Source organism: Cherax quadricarinatus, chromosome 35 (assembly GCF_038502225.1).
Source record: "Cherax quadricarinatus isolate ZL_2023a chromosome 35, ASM3850222v1, whole genome shotgun sequence".
Classification (NCBI taxonomy): domain Eukaryota; kingdom Metazoa; phylum Arthropoda; class Malacostraca; order Decapoda; family Parastacidae; genus Cherax; species Cherax quadricarinatus.
The window spans coordinates 9,604,850-9,629,876 of NC_091326.1; the positions used below are offsets into that span (position 1 = coordinate 9,604,850).

Sequence of the window (25,027 nt, forward strand, 5' to 3'; positions counted from 1 at the left end):
CACAACCGTATTTCGTTACAAAACTGGTCGTGACCCGAACCTAATTTTCCCATTGGATTGTATGTAAATACGATTAATCCGTTCCAGACCCCTACGAACTGTATGTAAATATTGTTTTTTAAGATTTTTAAGTACGAAAATAGTTAATTATTTCATAAAATGTACAGTGTAATAGTAAACTAAATATAAAAACTGAATAACACTAAGAAAATCTTGAACAACAGAGAAAACTAATATTGCGTGAGTATTCGCTGTAAACAGTTTTTTTTTTTAAGAGTTTAAAGCAAAGGAAAAATAATCAAAGTTTTAAATTTTTTTTTTTTTTTTTTTTTTTTTTTTTTTTTTTTTCAACAAGTTGGCCGTCTCCCACTGAGGCAGGGTGACCCAAAAAGAAAGAAAATTCCCATCATCATTCAACACTTTCACCTCACTCACACATAATCACTGTTTTTGCAGAGGTGCTCAGAACACAACAGTTTAGAAGCATATACGTATAAAGATACACAACATATCACTCCAAATTGCCAATATCCCAAACCCCTCCTTCAAAGTGCAGGCATTGTACTTCCCATTTCCAGGACTCAAGTCCGGCTATATAAAAAATTCTTAATTATACAAAATAATGCACAGTTTAACCCTTTGACTGTTTCGGTCGTATATACACCTACCATCTGACTTACGACCGAGTTCGGTTCCGAGAAACCGGTCGTAAGTCGAACTTTACTACTGAATATCAACAAAACATTTTTGTAATGACTTTATTTTATTGTTTTATTTTGGTATTTCATGTTTTACTTTACTTTTTATGTTGTTAGTACTGTATTTTGTACTGTAAGGTTTAGGATAAACACTGTGTACAACACAAATAACAAAAAAAGGCACAATACCATGACTGGAACGATACACAAATAACCCGCACATAAAAGAGAGAAGCTTACGACGACGTTTCGGTCCGACTTGGACCATTTACAAAGTCACACTAACCAGAAGTGGAGCAGGACGGCTATATATAGGCAGGAAGAGGTGGTGGTGGTGGTAGTAGTAGTAGTAGTACAAGAATGGTATATAATACCGACAAGATGAAATTAAGACACATGCACAACACCCGGGCATCCGTATCGTAGACATTTCGCCATCCAGCCAGCCACTGGATGGCGAAACGTCCACAACAAAGACAACCAGACGCCTCACATTTGTCTTAATTTCATCAGTAGTATTAGTAGTAGTGGTAGAAGAGGTAGTAGTAGTGGTAGAAGAGGTAGTAGTAGTGGTAGAAGTGGGGAATAAGGAGGACGAGCCAGTCAAATACAAAGGAAGGGGAGCACTGCAAGAGAGCTAGGTGCCCACAGAGGGAGAGCAAGCGCACAGGTGCGTGAAAGGGGAAGTGGTGAAATAAATGAAGAAGGAACAGAAACACGAGACAGAAAAGAGAAAGACAACCCAGAGGATAAAAAGGAAAGAGGAAAGGGGAAGAGGGAAAAGAAAAAGAAAAAATGAGGAGTCAGGTTAAGTCACGGGTGTTCTGAAGTTTGGAGCATTTTACAATGTAGTGGGAGAGGAAGGCATGTACAGAGACGAAGCCAGGGCTAAGATTCATACAAGGAAAGTTGTGTATTAGAGAGGATTCAACTAGATGGCGACTTCGAGTTGGAAGTAGGGAAGATAGTTTTAGCAGAAGACCAGTCAATAGGATGGCTATGATCTCTGACGTGACAGAAAAGAGCATTGTTAGCGTCGGCAAGCCTAACACTATTTTTGTGCTCCCTAAGTCTGTCAGAAAGAGATCGACCAGTTTCTCTGAAGTATTGAAGAGGACAGGAGGAGCAAGAAATAGAGTAGACACCAGGAACATCTGTAGAGGGAGGAGAGGTATGAACGAGATTAGTGCGAAGAGTGTTAGTCTGGCGGAAGGTAAGCTTGATGTCTAAGGGACGGAGAGAATTGTTGAGATTACAAAGACCGGAAATATAGGGAAGGCAGAGGATAAAAGAGTTACCAGGAGTAGAGAGTTTGGGAGAGAAGAAATTGCATTTAGCATGTGAGAGGGCAGAGTCTATGAAATGGGAAGGGTAGCCAAGACGGGAAAACGAATTATGAAGAGTGGAAATTTCTGCTGGAAGGAACTGAGGATCACAGATGCGGAGGGCACGGAGAAAGAGGGAGATAACACTTTTCTTGACAGGGGAAGCATGATAGGAAAAGTAGTGAATGTATATGCCACTGTGCATAGGTTTTCGGTAAACGGAAAAGGAAAAACCTGTATCTGAGCGGTGGACATGGACATCAAATAGTTGTTTATTTCCCAGAAATTTGACATAAAAAACACGGTCGTAAGTCGAGTGGTCGTAAGTCGAGCAGGTTGTAAGTCGGATGGTAGGTGTATGCATCTTACGAGCCACAGTGTTTGACGTATTAATACGCCAAAATTCTAGCGGCTTGAAATCAAGCAGGAGAAAGCTGGTAGGCCCACATGTGAGAAAATGGGTCTCCATGGTCAGTGTGCACCATATGAAAAAAATCGGGGAGCCAGTGGTGCATTGTGAGAATGCCATTTCAGTAGTCCTTTTTCAGCATGTCTAGCGGTAAGAAGTATGTGACTCCCCGGCGAATCTGGGACTCTTCTCTTCCCAAGTGATGCTCTAAGACAGATGGAAGTGTCAGTGAAGATCAATTTCATGGTTTTGAGGAGTTTGTGACCGAAAGCAATGCCCAGGATACCAGAAGAAAGAAAGAAGGAAGATGGAAGTAGAAAGAAAGATAATTACTAGGAGGACGGAGGGGAAGTGAGCATCCGACCCCATTGTTTTGACAGATGGTAGGGGGAGTGAGTAATGAAACAATATGTCATTTTGACAGCTGCCAGATCCTGACTCAACACATTTAGAAGTTCACACACATGCACACGTGCAGGGGAAGTGAGCATCCGACCCCATTGTTTTGACAGATGGTAGGGGGAGTGAGTAATGAAACAATATGTCATTTTGACAGCTGCCAGATCCTGACTCAACACATTTAGAAGTTCACACACATGCACACATGCACACGTGCACACACACACACACACACACACACACACACACACACACACACACACACACACACACACACACACACACACACACACACACACACACCAATGAAAGTGTCCAGAGACTTTTTTTTTTTTTTTTTTTTTTTTTTTTTTTTACAAGTCGGCTGTCTCCCACCGAGGCAGGGTGACCGAAAAAGAAAGAAAATCCCCAAAAAGAAAATACTTTCATCATCATTCAACACTTTCACCTCACTCATACATAATCACTGTTTTTGCACAGGTGCTCAGAACACAACAGTTTAGAAGCATATATACGTATAAAGATGCACAACATATCCCTCCAAACTGCTAATATCCCAAAACCCCTCCTTTAGAGTGCAGGCATTGTACTTCCCATTTCCAGGACTCGAGTCCGGCTATATATATGTATATATTATATTATAGAAACCAGAAGGAAGGAAGGAAAGAATGAAGAGAGAAAGAAAGGTAAGTAGGAATGATGACACAGGAACATTTACCTAGGATAACTACCGTCCTCGAAAGGGTTGGAAAGAGGGGGTAAAGGAGGTTTTGTGGGCGAGGGGCTTGGACTTCCAGCAAGCGTGCATGAGCGTGTTAGATAGGAGTGAATGGAGACGAATGATACTTGGGACCTGACGATCTGTTGGAGTGTGAGCAGGGTAATATTTAGTGAAGGGATTCAGGGAAACCGGTTATTTTCATATAGTCGGACTTGAGTCCTGGAAATGGGAAGTACAATGCCTGCACTTTGAAGGAGGGGTTTGGGATATTGGCAGTTTGGAGGGATATGTTGTGTATCTTTATACGTATATGCTTCTAAACTGTTGTATTTCTGAGCACCTCTGCAAAAGCAGTGATAATGTGTGAGTGTGGTGAAAGTGTTGAATGATGATGAAAGTATTTTCTTTTTGGGGATTTTCTTTCTTTTTTTGGGTCACCCTGCCTCGGTGGGAGATGGCCGACTTGTTGAAAAAAAAAAAAAAAAAAAAACTACCTACCACAACTGCCTGCTGCTACTACGAAGAAAAGTGCTCAGACGAGGTGTTTCGTCTGTGCACATACAAAAAAACGCCCACAAAAACAGAGACACTCGTTTTGTGTGAGGAGTGTAAAACACCATTGTGTATGAAACCATGTTTCAAAGAGTTCCACAAGCTGCAGAACTTCTAGGAATATGTCCAGTGACTGTACATTTGTATATATATTATAGAACATTAGTAATAAAAAAAATTTTGTATGTTTGTGTAAACAAGTTTTGTAAACTATATTGATAATTATGTTTGTGCGCTTATTGTGTTGTATACAATGAGTGTATATATGTACATTGCACCTTACTTTGGTCTCACAGGCCACATAAGTTATGTGAAAAAATAAAATAGTGAAAAAACAAGAAACCTTCCAATACAATAAACCAAAGTCTACCGGGTGAGCGGCATTCGCCACTGTTGCCATACGCAGCTCATTTTCTGCCAGCTTTACTCCTCTGTATCTCGGTAAGTACTGATCGCAAAAATTTTTTGGAGGTTAAAATTTTTGGGGCTTGAAACAATCAGAAAATTAATCTTTTTTTTTTTTTTTTTTTTTTTTTTTTTTTTTTTTTTTTTTTTTTTTTTTTTTTATTTTTTTTTTTTTATTATTATTATTTTCCACACCAGGAGACACTTCAGGATTTGGAGTTGCGACAGTCAAAGGGTTAATAGAGAAAAAAACTTAAATAACAGAAAAAGCATACCATAAACAAACAAGGAAACTAACCTTGCATGAGTCGACATCTGGCGTGAAGGTGAGGAGGAACATAAGTGGGGAGGAGGTTACTGTTTTGAGAGAGAGTCCTCCACGATGAAGGGACATTCTTCTTCAGGTGTTTTCTCTCATTTATCTGGTGGACCAAGCTTCATCATAAACCGATCTAATGTGACTTGTCTTTTCCTTCGCATCAAAACTTTATGAAAATGAGAGACCATGTTATCATTCATCATGTTCAACACTGTTTATAACAGTTTTTTCAGGGTGGTTCTTCTCAAAGAAACCCTGGCACTCATTACATTTTTCTGTGATGGCTTTTATCACATCACTTTTAATCTCCTCCCTTTCTTGTTCTTCCACCAATGACCACTCCTCAGTGAGCACCTTATGCTGCTCATTCTGGAGCTCATCGAGTTCATCTGTTGTCAGTTCCTCCTCGTGATTCTCTACCAGTTCCTCGATGTCGTCACTGTCAACTACAAGACCCATGCTCTTGCCCATGGACACGTTCTCCTCCACAACAGAGGTCTCAAATTCTTTGAGATCTTGTTCAGGAACGCATTCAGGTAAAAGTTTCTTCCACGCTGAATTCGAGGTCCGGTATATGACGCCTTCGCAGGTTTTGTTGATGAGGCACGTGCGAAAAAAATGGCATGGCTGTGTTTGTTCGTCACTCGATTATGTGTTCGTGACCAGATGCAAAAATTTAGCTAATATTTTGGTTGTGAACCAATTTGTTCATGTTTTGAAGGGTTCGTGATCAGAGGTTCCACTGTATTCAACTTAGGATATTTTCAACTTACAGTGGGTTCATCGGAATGCAATCCCATTGTAAGTCAAGGAGAACCTATTTCTGGGATTTGGTACATGGTGAGGAAGAGAGAATTATGCTTCACTTGTCTATCATTAAGTTATAAACTTGCTTCTTATTTATTTGCACATTACTTTTTAGAATGAAAATCATTGTGGATGCCTTAAACTAGTGGACCTAGCTGGAGCAGAAAGTGTTGGACGAGCACAAACATCCAAACTGCAGTTTGAGGAAGGTGTCAACATTAATAAGGATCTGTTAGCACTAGGCAAAGTTCTGTCTGCTCTTAGTAACTCAGCAGATAGTTTTGCTTCCTACCGGTATGATAACATTTTATTTTTCTTTTGTGTTACACGTTAAGTGGTCTTCTGCACAATTTATGTTTTTACTTTATTCACTGTGATATTTTGTAGTATTTTAATCAGTAAATGTTTTTACTTTTATACATGTTTGCATAACTCCATGAGGAAATGGAGTAGAATCCTTCCTCCGTAAACCATGTGTGTCATAAGAGGCGACTAAAATGCCAGGAGCAAGGGGCTACTAACCCCTTCTCCCATATAAAATGCTGCATGTAAAGAGAAGAAAAACTTTATGAAAGTGTTTCTTCTTTTTCGGGTCACCCTGTCTCAGTGGGAGATGGCCGGTGTGTTAAAAAAAAAAGTTTACATAAATGGTAATTTCAGCAGCAGAAATATGAACATTGAAATATTAGTAAATTGTTGTACTAAAAAAAAAAAAAAAAAAATTTAATACTGTAATTAAGTCACATTTTACATAAAGCCTTTGAGGAGGTATATGTCAGTTAAATTACACCATGGCCAGGTAAATAGTTGCTTGAATTCATGCCCCGTAAATGCAAGATTATGAAGATTGGAAACGGAGCCAGAAGACTGGGCATGGGAATATAGAATTAGGACAGAGGGTGCAGACCTCTTGGAAAGATCTAAGGTGGGCATAGTGCCTAGCTTCTTGCCAGAGGCTCATGATAACTAAATAACCTCTGCAGCTAATGCTCATCTGGCAAATCTAAGAGTAGCCTTTAGGAATCTCAAAGTCATTCAGGACTCTTTAGTCTTTACAACATATGTCAGGCCCTTCTTGGAGTATGCAGTACTGGCATGGAACCCACTCCTGTAAAAATCGTGTTCAACTGGAGAATGTGTAGAGATATACAACAAGGCTTGTTCCAGAGCTTAAGGGTATAAGCTATGAGGAGAGGCTAATGAAATTGACTGAAACAAAAGTGGAGGACAGAATAACTAGGGGAGATGTGATAGCATAAAAAATATTTGGAGGAATTGATAGGGTAGACATGGATAAGCTCTTTGAGAGTCAGAAAACTGGTACTCTGGGCACAACTAAAAGTTAGACACATGAGCCACAGGTATGTTAAGAAGTATTTCTTCAGTTTCTGGGTGATTGGGCAGTGAACTGACCTCAGTAAAGAAGTGTTGGAGGCAGGCTCCATAAATAGTTTAAAGAGTAGGTAAACTAGGGCCCACAAGGCTTGGAGGGAGTGAAACTAGAAAGTAGCAGGTTGAGAGGCAAGGCTAGGAGCTAGGACTTGACCTCTACAACCACATAGGTGAGTACTGCACAATACCTATTTCATTTATTAGTTCTTACAGTATGAGGATTTGAAATATTTTACACACATGATAATTTAGAGCACTTTTTGGCCATTGTAGCCAGTCTGTCTCATGGTACACATTTAATCATGTAGGTAGGAGTTTTCATGGAAGATTGCTATGTATTATATGGAATATTTATCATTTATTTTATATAATGGTTTCCAGTCTGGAAAATATAATTTCCACACAATGAAAGTGGAAAAATTAAATAATATAGTGATGGAAGATTTAGTAAACACTATCTTTTCCTGATTTTTTCAGAGAATCCATACTGACAGGAGTTCTCAAGGACTCTCTTACTGGGAGCAGCCAAACAGCCTTGATTGCCTGTGTGAACCCAGCAAGTTTCAATACGCATGAAACCATTAATACATTACGATTTGCTGAACAAGCTAGAAATATCAGGATGAAGCCTCAAGTGTTTTCCTCTGTTAAGGTATTTTAAGAATTACTTATACTGTAATGTATTTTATTTCATTTGTTTTCTTAATGCATGTATTTACAAGTATTGTAAATACATACATGTATTTTATTTCATTTGTTTTCTTAATGCATGTATTTACAGTCTTTCAAATTCTTAGAGACAATCCCTACCTTTTTTGACTTGCTAAATAGGTATGGTGAAATGATTTGTACAGGACAGTGGACTGGATGGTTGCAGTTCAGGTGATTAAGAATGAGGTGGGTAAGGTTGTAGAGATAAGATACTTGCAATGAGACATCTAGTGAAGAGGTATGTGAAGATGACTAATGTGTATCACACCTGCATAGATATTGCATAAGCATATTGTGTGAATAGATGAATGTTTTTAAATGTTTTTCTGAGTTTATGATAGAAGTGTAAATAGTAAATGATTAGTGATATAAATGTAGGATTTTGCCAACAATGACATAGCTATTGACCCTATTCTTTTCCATTATATTCATAAGGTTGATCTTATGAAACTGGTCAAGGTGAGACATGGACATGCATGCTAGGAATAAGTAAAGAGTTTAAAATTTGATGTATGCAGATGATTCTTGTTATAGAATGAATGGGAAATACTTTTTTTAGGAGGAAAATTTTGTAAATGTGAGAGAAGAAATCTAGAAAAGTACAGTAAAAGTGTAATGCAGGTATTTGTAGTGGAGAGTGATGGAACTTTCCTAATTACCTATTTAAGTTTGTCCAGGATGAGGGGAGCCCCCAGCCCTTGGTCTCATCTCGTAACCTTCAGGTGGCTGACATGAATGAGCCATGTCAGCTCATCCTTGTATCACTGATTTCTGTGTGAAGAGTAAGAAAATGCCACAGTAGTATCTGTTGATGAATCTAACTATCTGGGATGCATGAATGATCACTTAAAAGAAGTATGTATAGTGAAGTTGAGAGTAAAGTGAGTCAAGAAAGAAGTCACTGGTGTATTAAAATTCATGGCTGGTTAGGACGTCTACCATTTGGGATAACCAATTTTAAAATGGGGCAGGTTTTAGCCCATTTTTCAGATGTTTCAGAATTTGCTGCAATTTTTTTTTCTTTTAAAAAAGAAAAAAAAGAAATGGAGGATTGAACTTGCAGAACCTAAATTTTATCTACAAAAAATATTGCATATAGGGAATCGACAACAATTATGTGAATTGAACTCTACACACTATTTTCATAAAGCCATCTTACATGCAGCATTGTGGCTAGACCAGTGGAGTACAGATAAATGCATGCATTGACTATGTGAAGTACTCTATAAAATACATGGTAATGCTAGTTTTATTATTTTAATTGCATTAGCATTTCCATATTTTTGTGATCAGGGAGTAGGAAAAGCAGGGTAGCAGCAAGGAAGGGGGGCACTTCAGTCCCCAAAATTCTCTCAGATCTCCAAAGATTCCCCAAATAAAAAAGTACTGTAATAAAAATAATAGTAATAATAATAATGGTGCATCAAAAGAGGTCTCCTAGGCCTCTACTTCCACCCCTAAGCCCTCCTAGTATAGAAACTGTGGCACTTTCCCTGAGCAAAAGTATATTTAAGAATCTAAGAGTTTTCATAATATAAAGGTTTGTTTTATAGCTGCAAGTAGGTAATGTTAACTTAATGTATTTAATTTGACAGCATGGGTTGAAACGACGTTTTGATTGTTTGTCAGCCACTCCATTACCTCAGAGAGGAACACTATCTTCACTGAAAAAAACAAAACACAACAATACAGTGTGTACACCAGTACACAAGAAAGCAGCACGACCATTGTTTACCCCGCTCAATGCTACCATTAATACTCCGTCAATCAGGTGAGTTGTAATATCTTTACTCATTGACGCTATTAGAACTGTCAGGTATTTTTTGTGTTGGTCTGCCTTTATGCAACAAAGCTCATAACCTACAAGTAAGAGATTGCTAGACATCAACCATTCAGGGAGGTACTGCTGTCAGGTCGTATATGAGTGAAACAAATCCTCTTAATTATAACTTGCACTGGCCTGCTAGTTTCAATACTGGCTTTTTGTGAATTCGAATCCTCATTTTGTTTTCAAATGAGTTATTACAGTTTTGCAGGTCATTATTTATTAAATGTTTTACACTAGCAGAACTTCTGTTTTTTTCTTCCTCTCTTTGAACACACAAGAGGTGACTGGCAAGTCTTACAAACTTTAACTTGTGATGTAAATAATTTTAGAAAACCAACAAGTTGAAGACTGAGACACCTGCTCAGCATATGGAAATCTTTATTGAGGAATCATTTGTCCAGCCATCTCCAGGGAAGTGGAACAGAATTCTTCCTCCGTAAGCCGTGTGTGTCATATGAGGCGACTAAAATACCAGGAAAAAGAGGCTAGTAACCCCTTCTCCTGTATACATTACTAAAGTTAAAAAGAGAAACTTGTTTTTGTTTTTTGAGAGTTTGAGGTAATCAGTCCCTCATTCTGGAGTCAATGTGTTCAGTCCATCAATCTTGAGACTGAACACAACGACTCCAGGCTGAGGGATTGATTACCTCAAACTTCTCCTCATCTTCAACTGTTTTTCTCTGTATTGGACTGAAGAAGCCACTGGCTGGCAAAACGTTTCCTTATTAACGATTCCCAGATGTTGCACAAGTGTCTCATTCTTCAATATTCAACATGTATTCATCATACATTTATCCTTGGATTTCTGGGTATTTCTTAATACACTAGTTCTTGTAATTTTTTTTTTTCCAATGTAGGAGGCCTAGTCGTAGACTTGACCTTGGATGGTTATTCCTAGAACCGTTTAATAGCTATAACCATATTTGGGAGTTGACGTGTCAGTGGATGGATTTATGAAGGATGAGGTTAACTATAGAATTGATGAAGGAAAAAGGTGAGTGGTGCATTGAGGTATATGTGGAGATAAAAAACATTATCTATGGAGGCAAAGAAGGATATGTATGAAAGTATAGTGTTACCAACACTTATATGGGTGTGAAGCTTGGGTTGTAAATGCTGCAACAAGGAGACAGTTGGAGGCAGTGGAAATGTCCCGTCTATGGGCAATGTGTAGTGTAAATATTATGTTGAAAATTCGGAGTGTGGAAATTAGGAGAAGGTGTGGAGTTAATAAAAGTATTAGTCAGAGTGCTGAAGAGAGGGTTGTTGAGGTGGTTTGGTCATTTGGAGAGAATGGAGCAAAGTAGAATGACATGGAGAGCTATAAATCTGTAGGGGAAGGAAGGTGGGGTAAGGGTCATCCACGAAAAGGTTGGAGGGAGGGGTAAAGGAGGTTTTGTGGGCGAGGGGCTTGGACTTCCAGCAAGCGTGATTGAACATGTTAGATAGGAGTAAATGGAGATGAATGGTATTTGGGACCTGACGATCTGTTGGAGTGTGAGCAGGGTAATATTTAGTGAAGGGATTCAGGGAAACTGGTTTTTTTATATAGCTGGACTTGAATCCTGGAAATGGGAGTACAATGCCTGCGCTTTAAAGGAGGGGTTTGGGGTATTGGCAGTTTGGGGGGATATGTTGTATATCTTTATACATATAAGCTTCTAAACTGTTGTATTCTGAGTACCTCTGCAAAAACAGTGATTATGTATGAGTGAGGTGAAAGTGTTGAATGATGATGAAGGTATTTTCTTTTTGGGGATTTTCTTTTGGGTCACCCTGCCTTGGTGGGAGACGGCTGACTTGTTAAAAAAAAAAAACGTGTGTGTGTGTAGAAGAAGAAAGTTGAAAGTGAACAAAGATAAGAGTAAGGTTATGAGGATATCAAACGAGTTAGGTAAGGAAAAATTGGTTGTCTGATTGGAAGGAGGGAGTATGAAAGAAGTAAATGTGTTCCGATATTTCGGAGTTGACTTGTCGGAGGATGGCTTTATGAAAGACGAAGTAAACCATATAACTGATGAAGGAAAAGAGGTGGGCGGTGCATTGAGGTATCTTTGGAGACAAAAGAACATTATTCATGGAGGCAAAGAAGGGAGTATGAGAATATAGTGGTACCAACACTCTTATAAGGGTGTGAAGTGTAGGTTGTGAATGTTGCAGCCATAAGGAGGCTGGAGACAGTGGAGGTATCATGTGTATGTGTGTATAGAATGTTAAAAGTGCGTAAAATGTTAAAAATGTGTTAAAATGTTAAAAATGCCTAAATGTGTGTAGAATTTGTAGTGTGAAAATTAGGAGGAGGTGTGGAGTTGCTGAAAGTATTATTCAGAGGGCTGATGAGGATGTTGAGGTGGTTTGGTCATTTAGAGAGGATGGAGCAATATAGGATGACCTGGAGAGTGTGTAAATGTGTAGTAGAGGGAAGGAGGGGTAGGGATTGTCCTAGGAAAAGATGGAGGGAAGGGGTAAAAGGTTTTGCAAGGGGCTTGGACACAGCAGGTATGTGTGAACATGTTAAATAGGAGTGACTGGAGACAAATGTTTTTGGGACTTGACGAGCTGTTGAAGTGTGAGCAGAGTAATATTTTGTGAAGGGATTCAGGGAAACCAGTTAGCTTGACTTGAGTCCTGAACGTGAGAAATACAATGCATACACTTTTAGAGAGGTTTGAGATATTTGCTGTTTGGAGTGACATCTGAACTCTCATACCTGCACACCTCTGCAAAGACAATGATAATGTGAATGATGTTGAAAGTGTTTTTTTTTTTCTTGGGGGGAGGGGTCACCATGCCTAGTGGGAGACAGCCAGCGTGTTGGAAAACAAAGGTGACTTTTTTTTTTTTTTTTTTTTTTAACACAGTTCAGTGTAATAGGCTGAGGGCTGTTATCCTACCTTAGGTCATTTCAGAGCACTGCTGTATCTGAGGTATACTACCACCCCTAGGATATGACCCTCAGCTGTTGTCTAACACCCAAGTTCCTACTTATTGCTAGGCGAACAGGGGCAGCAGGTGTAAGGAAACACGCCTAACATTTCCACCCATTCCGGGAATCATTATGTGAACTGAGTGTGCCACCAACCGAGCCATGGAGCATGTATATAATAGTGTGAATTAGTACTTGTAAGTTTTATAATGCCTATTAACTAATACAATATTTACAAACAAAATTCAAATATATCTTTATTGTCATACTTTTTTCTTGAATATTTTTAGTTATTTTGTACCTTTGTGATTAGTATGTAAGTTATTGCATATATCACATTGAAAGTGTTTTTGGGTCTCCCTGTGGCTCATACAAGTATGTAGTTTTTTTTTTTTCATACAATTTTCTCATGGTAATATTTACATCTGTGTCCATCTCTGTATTTCATATGAACATCAACACTTTGGCTCATCAGTTTTAGTATTCTTAATCTTGCTTTATTGTAGTCATGTTTGGTTCATCAATGCCAGAATTCTTAATCTTGCTTTACTGTAGTTCTCTTCAAAAATTTTCATTAATCCTATTTTTGTTGCACTGTACATACTATATATATTTTTTATTTACAGCCATAAAGAAATTCTAAATAATTCTCTAAGAGCTGGTTGGGATATGCCACCACCTACATCTATGTTCTCCACCCTCAAACCAACCATTTTTGAAGATGACTCACCCTCAAGATTTTCAACTGTTTCAGCCATAAATGACACAGAGGCTCATTCATCCATGCTTGGGTATGTAGAAAATTCATTATCCATTGTATTAGATGTCCATGATTGTGAGCTTGTGTAGAGTAGTTCCTTAGAGAATTATCATCTATACTAGCTTAAAACAAACACACACACACACACACACACACACACACACACACACACACACACACACACACACACACACACACACACACACACACACACACACACACACACACACACACACACACACATACACACACACACACACACACACACACACACATACATACATACATATCCTCCCTAACAACTTCCTATAGAAGCCTCCCAACCAGGTCAACCCCAGTGCAACCAAACACTCTAAACCAAAACACCCATGCCACATCCAATGCCCCCACCCACTGCATTACAAACTCCACCCCCACAGCAACCACCCATAGTTCCTTAGCAGGTCTCCCACTTCCCCAACCCCAATACACCTCCCAGACCACAATCTTAGAAAAGAAGTTGAAGGTGTGGTATACAAATGCAGATGGAATAACAAATAAGTATGAGGAGTGGCACGAAAGAATCAAGGAGACATCCCCAGACATAATAGCACTCACAGAAACAAAACTCACCAGAATAATAACAGATTCAATCTTTCCATCCGGATATCAAATCCTCAGGAAAGACAGAGGGAGGAGAGGGGGAGGAGGAGTTGCACTGCTCATTAAAAACCAGTGGGGGTTTGAGAAAATGGAAGGAATGGATGGCATGGGCGAAAGGGACTACTTAGTAGGAACAATCCAGTCTGAGGGACATGAGGTGATAATTGCAGTAATGTACAACCCGCCACAGAACTGCAGGAGGCCAAGAGAAGAATACGATGAGAGCAACAAAGCAATGGTTGACACACTAGCCGAGGTGGCCAGGAGAGCACACATGGGGGGAGCAAAGTTACTAGTTATGGGTGATTTCAATCACAAGGAGATTGACTGGGAAAACCTGGAGCCCCATGGGGGTCCTGAAACATGGAGAGCCAAGATGATGGATGTGGTACTGGAAAACCTCATGCATCAACATGTTAGAGACACTAACAGAGAGAGAGGAGAGGATGAACCAGCAAGACTGGACCTTGTATTCACCTTGAGTAGTTCTGACATCGAGGATATCATGTATGAAAGGCCCCTGGGAGCTAGTGATCATGTGGTTCAGTGCTTCGACTACATAGTTGAGCTCCAAGTGGAGAGAGCAGCAGGAATAGGGTGGGAAAAACCAAACTACAAAAGGGGGAACTACTCAGGCTTGAGGAACTTCTTTCAAGACATTCAGTGGGAGAGGGAACTGACAGGAAAACCAGTACAAGAAATGATGGACTATGTGGCAACAAAATGCAAGGAGGCAGAGGAGAGGTTTGTTCCCAAGGGAAACAGAAATAATGGGAAGAACAGAACGAGTCCTTGGTTCACCCAAAGGTGTAGGGAGGCAAAAACTAGGTGTACTAGAATTGGAAAAGGTACAGAAGACAGAGAACTCAGGAAAATAAAAAGATTAGCCGAAGAGCCAGAAACGAATATGCACAGATAAGAAGGGAGGCTCAGCGGCAATACGAAAATGACATAGCATCGAAAATCAAGACTGACCCGAAGCTGTTGTACAGCCACATCAGGAGGAAAACAACAGTCAAGGACCAGGTAATCAGACTGAGGAAGGGTGATGGGGAATTCACAAGAAACGACCGGGAGGTATGTCAGGAGCTCAACACAAGATTTAAAGAAGTATTTACAGTGGAAACCAGTAGGACTCCAGGAAATCAGAGTAGGGGGGTGCACCAGCAAGTGCTGGATGAGGTACATATAACCAAGGAGGAGGTGAAGAAGCTGCTATGCGAACTTGACACCTCAAAGGCGGTGGGACCAGACAACATCTCTCCGTGGGTCCTTAAAGAAGGAGCAGAGATACTGTGTGTACCGTTAACAAAGATCTTCAACACATCATTTGAAACTGGGCAACTCCCCGAGGTATGGAAGATGGCAAATGTAGTCCCAATTTTTAAAAAGGGAGACAGACATGAGGCACTAAACTACAGACCTGTATCACTAACATGTATAGTATGCAAGGTCATGGAGAAGATCATCAGGAGGAGAGTGGTGGAGCACCTGGAAAGAAACAAGTGTATAATTGACAACCAGCATGGTTTCAGGGAGGGAAAATCCTGTGTCACAAACCTACTAGAGTTTTATGACAAGGTGACAGAAGTAAGACAAGAGAGAGAGGGGTGGATCGACTGCATTTTTTTGGACTGCAAGAAGGCCTTCGACACAGTTCCTCAGAAGAGGTTACTGCAAAAGCTAGAGGATCAGGCACACATAACAGGAAAGGCACTGCAATGGATCAGAGAATACCTGACAGGGAGGCAACAATGAGTCATGGTACGTGACGAGGTGTCAGAGTGGGCGCCTGTGACAAGCGGGGTTCCACAGGGGTCAGTCCTAGGACCTGTGCTGTTCTTGGTATATGTGAATGACATAACGGAAGGGATAGACTCAGAAGTGTCCTTGTTTGCGGACGATGTGAAGTTAATGAGAAGAATCAAATCGGCTGAGGATCAGGCAGGACTACAAAGAAACCTGGACAGGCTACAAGCCAGGTCCAGCAACTGGCTCCTTGAGTTTAACCCTGCCAAATGCAATGTCATGAAGATTGGGGAAGGGCAAAGAAGAGCGCAGACACAATATAGTTTAGATGGCCAAAGGAAAAAGATCTGGGGGTGAGTATAACACCGAGCATATCTCCCGAGGCGCACATCAATCAGATAACTGCTGCAGCATACGGGCACCTGGCAAACCTACGGATAGCGTTCCGATACCTCAGTAAGGATTTGTTCAAGACTGTATACCATTTACGTCAGGCCCATACTGGAGTATGCAGCACCAGTATGGAATCCACACCTAGTCAAGCACGTCAAGAAATTAGAGAAATTGCAAAGGTTTGCAACAAGACTAGTCCCAGAGCTACGGGGATTGTCCTACGAAGAAAGGTCGAGGGAAATCGGCCTGACGACACTGGAGGCCAGGAGGGTCAGGGGAGACATGATAACGACATATAAAATACTGCGCGAAATAGACGAGGTGGACAAAGACGGGATGTTCCAGAGATAGGACACAAGAGGTCACAATTGGAAGTTGAAGACTCAGATGAATCAAAGGGATGTTAGGAAGTATTTCTTCAGTCATAGAGTAGTCAAGCCGTGGAATAGCCTAGAAAGTGAAGTAGTGGAGGCGGGAACCATACATAGTTTTAAGGCGAGGTATGATAAAGCTCATGGAGCAGGGAGAGAGAGGACCTAGTAGCAATCAGTGATGAGATGGGGCCAGGAGCTATGAATCGACCCCTGCAACCACAAATAGGTGAGTACACACACACACACACACACACACACACAGGGAATACTTGTCAGGAAGACAGCAGCGAGTCATGGTACGTGGCGAGGTGTCAGAGTGGGCACCTGTGACCAGCGGGGTCCCGCAGGGGTCAGTCCTAGGACCAGTGCTGTTTCTGGTATTTGTGAACGACATGACGGAAGGAATAGACTCTGAGGTGTCCCTGTTTGCAGATGACGTGAAGTTGATGAGAAGAATACACTCGATGGAAGACCAGGCAGAACTACAAAGGGATCTGGACAGGCTGCAGAACTGGTCCAGCAATTGGCTCCTGGAGTTCAATCCCACCAAGTGCAAAGTCATGAAGATTGGGGAAGGGCAAAGAAGGCCGCAAACGGAGTACAGTCTAGGGGGTCAGAGACTACAAACCTCACTCAAGGAAAAAGATCTTGGGGTGAGTATAACACCAGGCACATCTCCTGAAGCGCACATCAACCAAATAACTGCTGCAGCATATGGGCGCCTAGCAAACCTCAGAACAGCATTCCGACATCTTAATAAGGAATCGTTCAGGACCCTGTACACCGTATACGTTAGGCCCATATTGGAGTATGCGGCACCAGTTTGGAACCCACACCTAGCCAAGCACGTAAAGAAACTAGAGAAAGTGCAAAGGTTTGCAACAAGACTAGTCCCAGAGCTAAGAGGTATGTCCTACGAGGAGAGGTTAAGGGAAATCAACCTGACGACACTGGAGGACAGGAGAGATAGGGGGGACATGATAACGACATACAAAATACTGAGAGGAATTGACAAGGTGGACAAAAACAGGATGTTCCAGAGATTGGACACAGTAACAAGGGGACACAGTTGGAAGCTAAAGACACAGATGAATCACAGGGATGTTAGGAAGTATTTCTTCAGCCACAGAGTAGTCAGTAAGTGGAATAGTTTGGGAAGCGATGTAGTGGAGGCAGGATCCATACATAGCTTTAAGCAGAGGTACGATAAAGCTCACGGCTCAGGGAGAGTGACCTAGTAGCGATCAGTGAAGAGGCGGGGCCAGGAGCTCGGACTCGACCCCCGCAACCTCAACTAGGTGAGTACAACTAGGTGAGTACACACACACACACACACACACACACACACACACACACACACACACACACACACACACACACACACACACACACACACACACACACACACACACACACACACACACACACACACACACACACACACACACACACACACACACACACACACACACACACACACACACACACACACACACACACACACACACACACACACACATATATATATATATATATATATATATATATATATATATATATATATATATATATATATATATATATATATATATATATATATATATATATATATATATATATATATGTGTGTGTGTGTGTGTGTGTGTGTGGAGTCAAAAAACGTTATCTATGGAGGCAAAGAAGGGAATGTATGAAAGTATAGTAGTACCAACACTCTTATATGGATGTGAAGCTTGGGTGGTAAATGCAGCAGCGAGGAGACGGTTGGAGGCAGTGGAGATGTCCTGTCTAAGGGCAATGTGTGGTGTAAATATTATGCAGAAAATTCGGAGTGTGGAAATTAGGAGAAGGTGTGGAGTTAATAAAAGCATTAGTCAGAGGGCAGAAGAGGGGTTGTTGAGGTGGTTTGGTCATTTAGAGAGAATGGATCAAAGTAGAATGACATGGAAAGCATATAAATCTATAGGGGAAGGAAAGAGGGGTAGGGGTTGTCCTCGAAAGGGTTGGAAAGAGGGGGTAAAGGAGGTTTTGTGGCCGAGGGGCTTGGACTTCCAGCAAGCGTGCATGAGCGTGTTAGATAGGAGTGAATGGAGACGAATGATACTTGGGACCTGACGATCTGTTGGAGTGTGAGCAGGGTAATATTTAGTGAAGGGATTCAGGGAAACCGGTTATTTTCATATAGTCGGACTTGAGTCCTGGAAATGGGAAGTACAATGCCTGCACTTTAAAGGAGGGGTTTGGGATATTGGCAGTTTGGAGGGATATGTTGTGTATCTTTATACATATATGCTTCTAAACTGTTGTATTCTGAGCACCTCTGCAAAAGCAGTGATAATGTGTGAGTGTGGTGAAAGTGTTGAATGATGATGAAAGTATTTTCTTTTTGGGGATTTTCTTTCTTTTTTGGGTCACCCTGCCTCGGTGGGAGACGGCCGACTTGTTGAAAAAAAAAAAAATATACATTTTTTGAGCTCAATAGCCAAAAAGAGGCAGAATATATGTATCTAAAAATTTCCAGGTAACAAAGTACTATAGTATAAATTTATATTACTTTTATTGTAAGAAATGTCTGTACTGATTCTTCTATGTAGATTCAGAATTTATGGAATCTTTAAAAATTAAGAGGAGTGAAGAAATTGAGTGTTACAGTTTAAGTTAAAACTAATTTATCTGGAGAAGCTTATGCCAAACATTAGTGTGCATATGGGGTTGGGGGATGGAGATTGATGGCTTCTACTTGATTGGTAGTAAATTGTGCATATGTGTGAGTGAAAGAATAAATTTTTAACTAGGTCTGACGTAGTCCATATGAATGAAGTAGCGATACAATACAGGAAAATGGAGATTGTTGGAAAGATTGGATCCTTGCCAGTCAGTTATTTGCTGGTAGCTGATTTGTGTTTGATCAGAGAAATAGAAGATTAATTATCGAAATATGATAAGTTCCACAAGTTCAATGGTAGAGGGAATTTAATAAATGAGTTGAAAGATTTTGTACCTTGCTAGGAAAAGTTATTTCAGTGCAGATTATGTTGATGAGAGGTAGATAGAGTACATACAGGGAAAGTGAATGAATTTAGAAATTGAATTTGTTCCTACTAACACAGGATGACTTACAGAAGCAAGCACATTAACCAGTGATTAGAAATTTAGGATGATATTAAGAATCTCATGCTTGAGCTCACGGTAGCTCTTGGTAAAATTCTCAGGGCTGAGTCTAAGTTGTGTTTTAGAGCCCAGTGAGGAGGATTTCATACTTGTACTGGTGAAACTGGATTCAAAAGCTTTGAATAAAGTAATTCAGAAAAAGTGTGAAAAGATCGACAAGCCCCAGTGCATCAGCAGACAACTAGTACAGATGGTTCATGGAGAAAAATGTCACTGGAGCTATAAAATTGTAGTAGCAACATTCATATAGAAAATATATCAAAAGCTGTACCATTTATTACTCCTTGTGATAGAAAAATAGACAAATGCAGTATAATGCGTTCTTTTATTGACAATGTTTTGCCCACACAGTGGGCTTTATTAAGTCACAAGCAGATCTACCTGGGTAAAGAGTATATGAGTATATATAAGGTGGAGACTCTCCACCCTATGTATACTGTGTTTGTGTCTGTTTTTCCATTATGTTGGCATATTATACCATTTATCTCCATTCTTTGTGAAGTGTAAAATTTTCAGTTGATTCAGATATAATGTTACACAATGTGCCTAAGTGTTCATTCTTAATTCACTTTGCAGCCCAGTGTCTGAGCCCATGACTAACCATTGGGAGAAGTACGTCAGTATTTACCAGGAAAATTTTGAAGATCGTATAGTCGACAAATTAATCTCAAAACTTTCTCGCAAAAAAATATCAAGGTGGGTTTCTTTAAAATATATAGTTACTGTATTTAAGCTTTAGTAATATAGTATTATTATGCCTGTACATTTTTACTCTTCCTTTGTTTTAATCTAATTCATGTGTTGGTGGCATTATTATTGATATTTTGATTGGACCAAAACTTCATGTAATATTCCAAATATGTCCCACTTTTTTTTTTTAACACATTGGCTGTCTCCCTCACTGAGGCAGGGTGACCTAAAAAATGAAAGAAACGTTTTCACCATCATTCACACATAATCAGTGTCTTTGCAGAAGAGTGCAAATACAACAGTTTGGATGTAACTTCAAACAGAAAATATCCCAAACCCCTCCTTTAACCCTTTCAGGGTCTGTCCCGTAGATCTACGGCTTTACGTTCAGGGTCCAAACCATAGATCTGCGTCATGAGCTCAGCTCACTCTGATAAACTGTGAGTGGTACATTTGGGCCTAGATATGAGAGAATGCATCTATGTGGTATGTGTGCACCACATAAAACAGATCCTGCAGCACACTGTGTATAATGAGAGAAAAAAAAACTGAAATCATGATTTTTCGATTAATACAGCGACTTTGCAGTGTTTTTTCGTATGTTTTTATAGTTATATTTGCGATTTCTTGGTCTCATTTGATAGAATGGAAGACATATTACAGAAATAGAGATGATTTTGATTGGTTTTAGCACTGGAAATGGCTTGAAACTGAGCTCAAATTAGCAGAAATGTTAAATTTTTGCTGATATTCAAGAGTAAACAAACGACCTCACACGTCTAATACACGCCAGCTGGTGGGTCTAATATGCATTCACAAATATGGTGATGATATTTATACAATTATTACAGTATTGCATAACAGTAAATCTTCTATTTTTTGGTGTGAATAAAAATTCACTATGTGAATAAAAAATCAAAATGGAATTTATTTGTAAAGCCTCAAAACGTAACTAATGAACAGAGGAAATGTTAGTTTAGTTCCAGGAATACCTACATTGTTTGTTCTGGACCCTATTTTGAAATTGGAATATTTTGAACTTTGTGTTAAATTGGCCAAATTAACAATTTCCGATCACTTTAATTTGTAGTTGAAACAGTTGACTTGGCGATTTCTTGAACTCAATCGATAGAATAGAAGTAATACTAGTGAAATAGCTAAGAATTTGGTCGACTGGAATAATGTTATTGGCCTAAAATGGGAGTCAAAGTTGGCAAAATCGCCGATTCGTAAATTTCGCTGACACATCAAAATTCGTGAGAGCATAATTTCGTAAATTTTTCATCAAATTTCGTACTTTTTGTTTCATTACCTTCACAAAAAGGTTCTCTACCATTTCATAAGAAAAAATAAATTTTTTTTTTTTTTTTTTTAAATTCTTGGACACTGGGGCACCACTTCAGATTTTGGCCTTGGACCCTGAAGGGGTTAAAGTGTAGGCATTGTAATTCCCACTTTCAGGACTCAAACCATACCCCCAGCCGGGATTGAACCCGCGGTCATAGAGTCTTAAAACTCCAGCCCGTCGCGTTAGCCACTAGACCAGCTAGCCACAATAGGATTCATCCAACTAGGTATATTTCTACACCATAGGAAGGTTAACACAGGCACCACTGTGACCACAAATGCAAGTTTTTACAGACGAATCTCCAGCTAGCGTGGCCGTGACGAACTCTAGCTCAAGTCCCTTCACTGCCGTCAACATGACTCAAGAAATCGTAATGACACGATTTGCAATCGTGTCATTACGATTTCTTGAGTTCAGGACTCAAATCTGGCTAACTGGTTTCCCTAAATCCCTTCACAAAATATTATCCTGCTCACACTCTAATGGCTCTTCAAGTCCCAAAAACTATTCATCTCCATTCCTATCTAACATCCTCACACTGTCATGTAGGGGGGTATTGAAACGTAAGCATAACTGGGGAATAACGGAGTAAACTGGAGTAAGGCAGGAGAGTCTGAGTCGAGTGGCAGGAGAGATGATTAGTGGAGGTCGGTAGGTAATGTGAGGTCACTGGTGACTACACCTTCACCTCTCATTACTCTACCCACCACACTACTCACCCTCTCACTACTTGAAATAAAATAATGAATAAAAGAGCAATTAATGGGGACAGTGAATATTACTATTCTACTCAAATACAGTTTATTATTAAGTCCTTGTACAATAATATATTTGGGAACAGGAGAACATTATTGTGGTTTTGATAAATGGGGTGGTACATATAAGCAGTGAGACAGGGAATACAATCAACTTGACAAAAATGAATATAACTTGCAGTATAGTTCAGAGGACAGTTCACCACAGGAACTAAGCTACAGGTCTCAAGACCTACACAGCACGAGTACTGCTCCAAGCCAGTACTCTTCCCAGTGTTTTCAACAGTCTCCTCCAGAGACTTCAGCAGCCTTCTCCGGAGCCCTGCACCCCAGCAGCAGCTCCTTTCGAATCTCCTGCTCAGAGCCCTGCACACAGCAGCAGCTCCGCTCGAAGTCTCTTGATCATGCTGTTCCTTGGTCTTATATGGTGGTCCAAGCACCCTCCACAATGGGGTGTGCACCACATGTTACGACCTGATGCCGAGATCTGATGCCAGTGACGAACAAAGGAGCTGAGACTTAAGCCGAAAAGGCATGGCTCTGACAGCTATTTGCCAAGGCAAGGTGACCATATAATTGGTTAAATTAGGTCTCCCCAGAGACCTCACAAGCCCAGCTGAACTACATCACATCCCCCTTTCTTCCCCAGCTTAAAATATCTGAGAACTAGGACATTTTGTGTTAAGTTATTAGACTATTTTAATCCTAACCCCTTAATTCTATTACAATACAAAGACAAAATTATACATAGCATGATACAAAATTATTCAACTACATATATTTCCCTCAACCTTCTCAACTTCAACAAGGCAGTACAATCAGTACACCTGGCAGCTGACCAGCATAACAGTTGCTATCTGGTGCAAAGCCTCCTTACCCGTCATTTCTCCTTAAAACTAAATATCGGGCTCCAGTGCCTTCCCTACTTCTACTAGAAATGCACTAGCCAGTACTAGTCACCCTCGCACATTAACCATTGGGCCAAACCTCTCTAGGCTTCACACTTCACACACTTTCAACATCTGAAAATCGATACAGGGCAGGCATATCACATTGGAGGGAGGGAGTATGGAAGAAATGAATGTTTTCAGATATTTGGGAGTTGACTTGTCAGCGGATGGGTTTATGAAGGATGACGTAAACTATAGAATTGATGAAGGAAAAATCGTGAGTGGTGCGTTGAGGTATCTGAGGAGACAAAGAATGTTATCCATAGAGGCAAAGAAGGGAATGTATGAAAGTATAGTGGTACCAACACTTTTATATGAGTGTGAAGCTTGGGTTGTAAATGCAGCAGCGAGGAGGCGGTTGAAGGCAGTGGAGATGTCCTGTCTAAGGGCAATGTGTGGTGTAAATATTATGCAGAGAATTCAGAGTGTGGAAATTAGGAGGAGGTGCGGAGTTACTAAAATTATTAGTCAGAGGGCTGAAGAGGGGTTGTTGAGGTGGTTTGGTTATTTAGAGAGAATGGATCAAAGTAGAATGACTTGGAGAGCATATAAATCTGTAGGGGAAGGAAGGCGAGGTAGGGGTCATCTTCAAAATGATTGAAGGGAGGGGGTAAAGGAGGTTTTGTGGGCGAGGGGCATGGACTTCCAGCAATCATGTGTGAACGTGTTAGATAGGAGTGAATGGAGACGAATGGTTTTTGGGACCTGATGAGCTGTTGGAGTGTGAGCAGGGTAATATTTTGTGAAGGGATTCAGGGAAACTGGTTAGTCGGACTTGAGTCCCGGCAATGGGAAATACAGTGGACCCCCGGTTAACAATATTTTTTCACTCCAGAAGTATGTTCAGGTGCCAGTACTGACCGAATTTGTTCCCATAAGAAATATTGTGAAGTAGATTAGTCTATTTCAGACCCCGAAACATACACGTACAAATGCACTTACATAAATACACTTACATAATTGGTCACATTTGGAGGTAATCGTTATGCGGGGGTCCACTGTACAATGCCTGCACTTTAAAGGAGGGGTTTGGGATATTGGCAGTTTGGAGGGACTTCTAAACTGTCATATCAGAGCTTCTCTGCAAAGACAGTGATTATGTATGAGTGACGTGAAAGTGTTGAATGATGATGAAAGTATTTTCTTTTTGTGGATTTTCTTTCTTTTTGGGTCACCCTGCCTCGGTGGGAGATGACCGGCGTGTTGAAAAAAAAAATTGTCGGTAATTCTACCAACATTAATACAGTTATAGTTCTTCTGATTTCTTATGTCCAAGAATCTGTATTGATAAAGCCACTGGATGGCGAAACGTCTACAATAAAGATAACCAGATGTTGCACAAGTGTCTTAACTTTCAGCAGTTTTTATATATATATATATATATTCATTTTGTTTTATTAATTTTCTAGCAAAAGTAAAAAGATCAACAAATACAAGAAATCCCAATCTTCAACACCTACAGATGCTGAGGATGGAAAATCAAGTGATATCTCAGATGATAATATTCTGGTAACATCCATTGCTCATGCTTTCTTAAATAATCCTGAGCTCCAAGATCATTTATCAATTGCTATTAAGAAAGATATAAAGGAGGATCAACAGAGAGTAAGTACCATACTTTATTTATATTCTTGTTGATGAGGGTGCATCAAATGTTCCAAGGTTGAGGACCTGGATTGTCACTATAGTTAAAAGGTTCCATT

At 40.1% G+C, this 25,027-nt stretch overlaps 1 protein-coding gene across 2 annotated transcripts in view; it reads left to right on the forward strand.

Annotated features, from left to right (window-relative positions):
- LOC128705478 (chromosome-associated kinesin KIF4A-like) overlaps positions 1–25,027 on the forward strand; it is a 47,995-nt gene that overhangs the window by 11,021 nt on the left and 11,947 nt on the right. For both annotated transcript variants that reach the window (XM_070091373.1, XM_070091372.1), the window contains exons 6-11: positions 5,751–5,929; positions 7,505–7,679; positions 9,334–9,509; positions 13,119–13,283; positions 20,158–20,277; positions 24,734–24,929. In XM_070091373.1, coding sequence (XP_069947474.1) covers positions 5,751–5,929; positions 7,505–7,679; positions 9,334–9,509; positions 13,119–13,283; positions 20,158–20,277; positions 24,734–24,929 — 1,011 coding nt within the window. The remainder of the gene's footprint in view (positions 1–5,750; positions 5,930–7,504; positions 7,680–9,333; positions 9,510–13,118; positions 13,284–20,157; positions 20,278–24,733; positions 24,930–25,027) is intronic.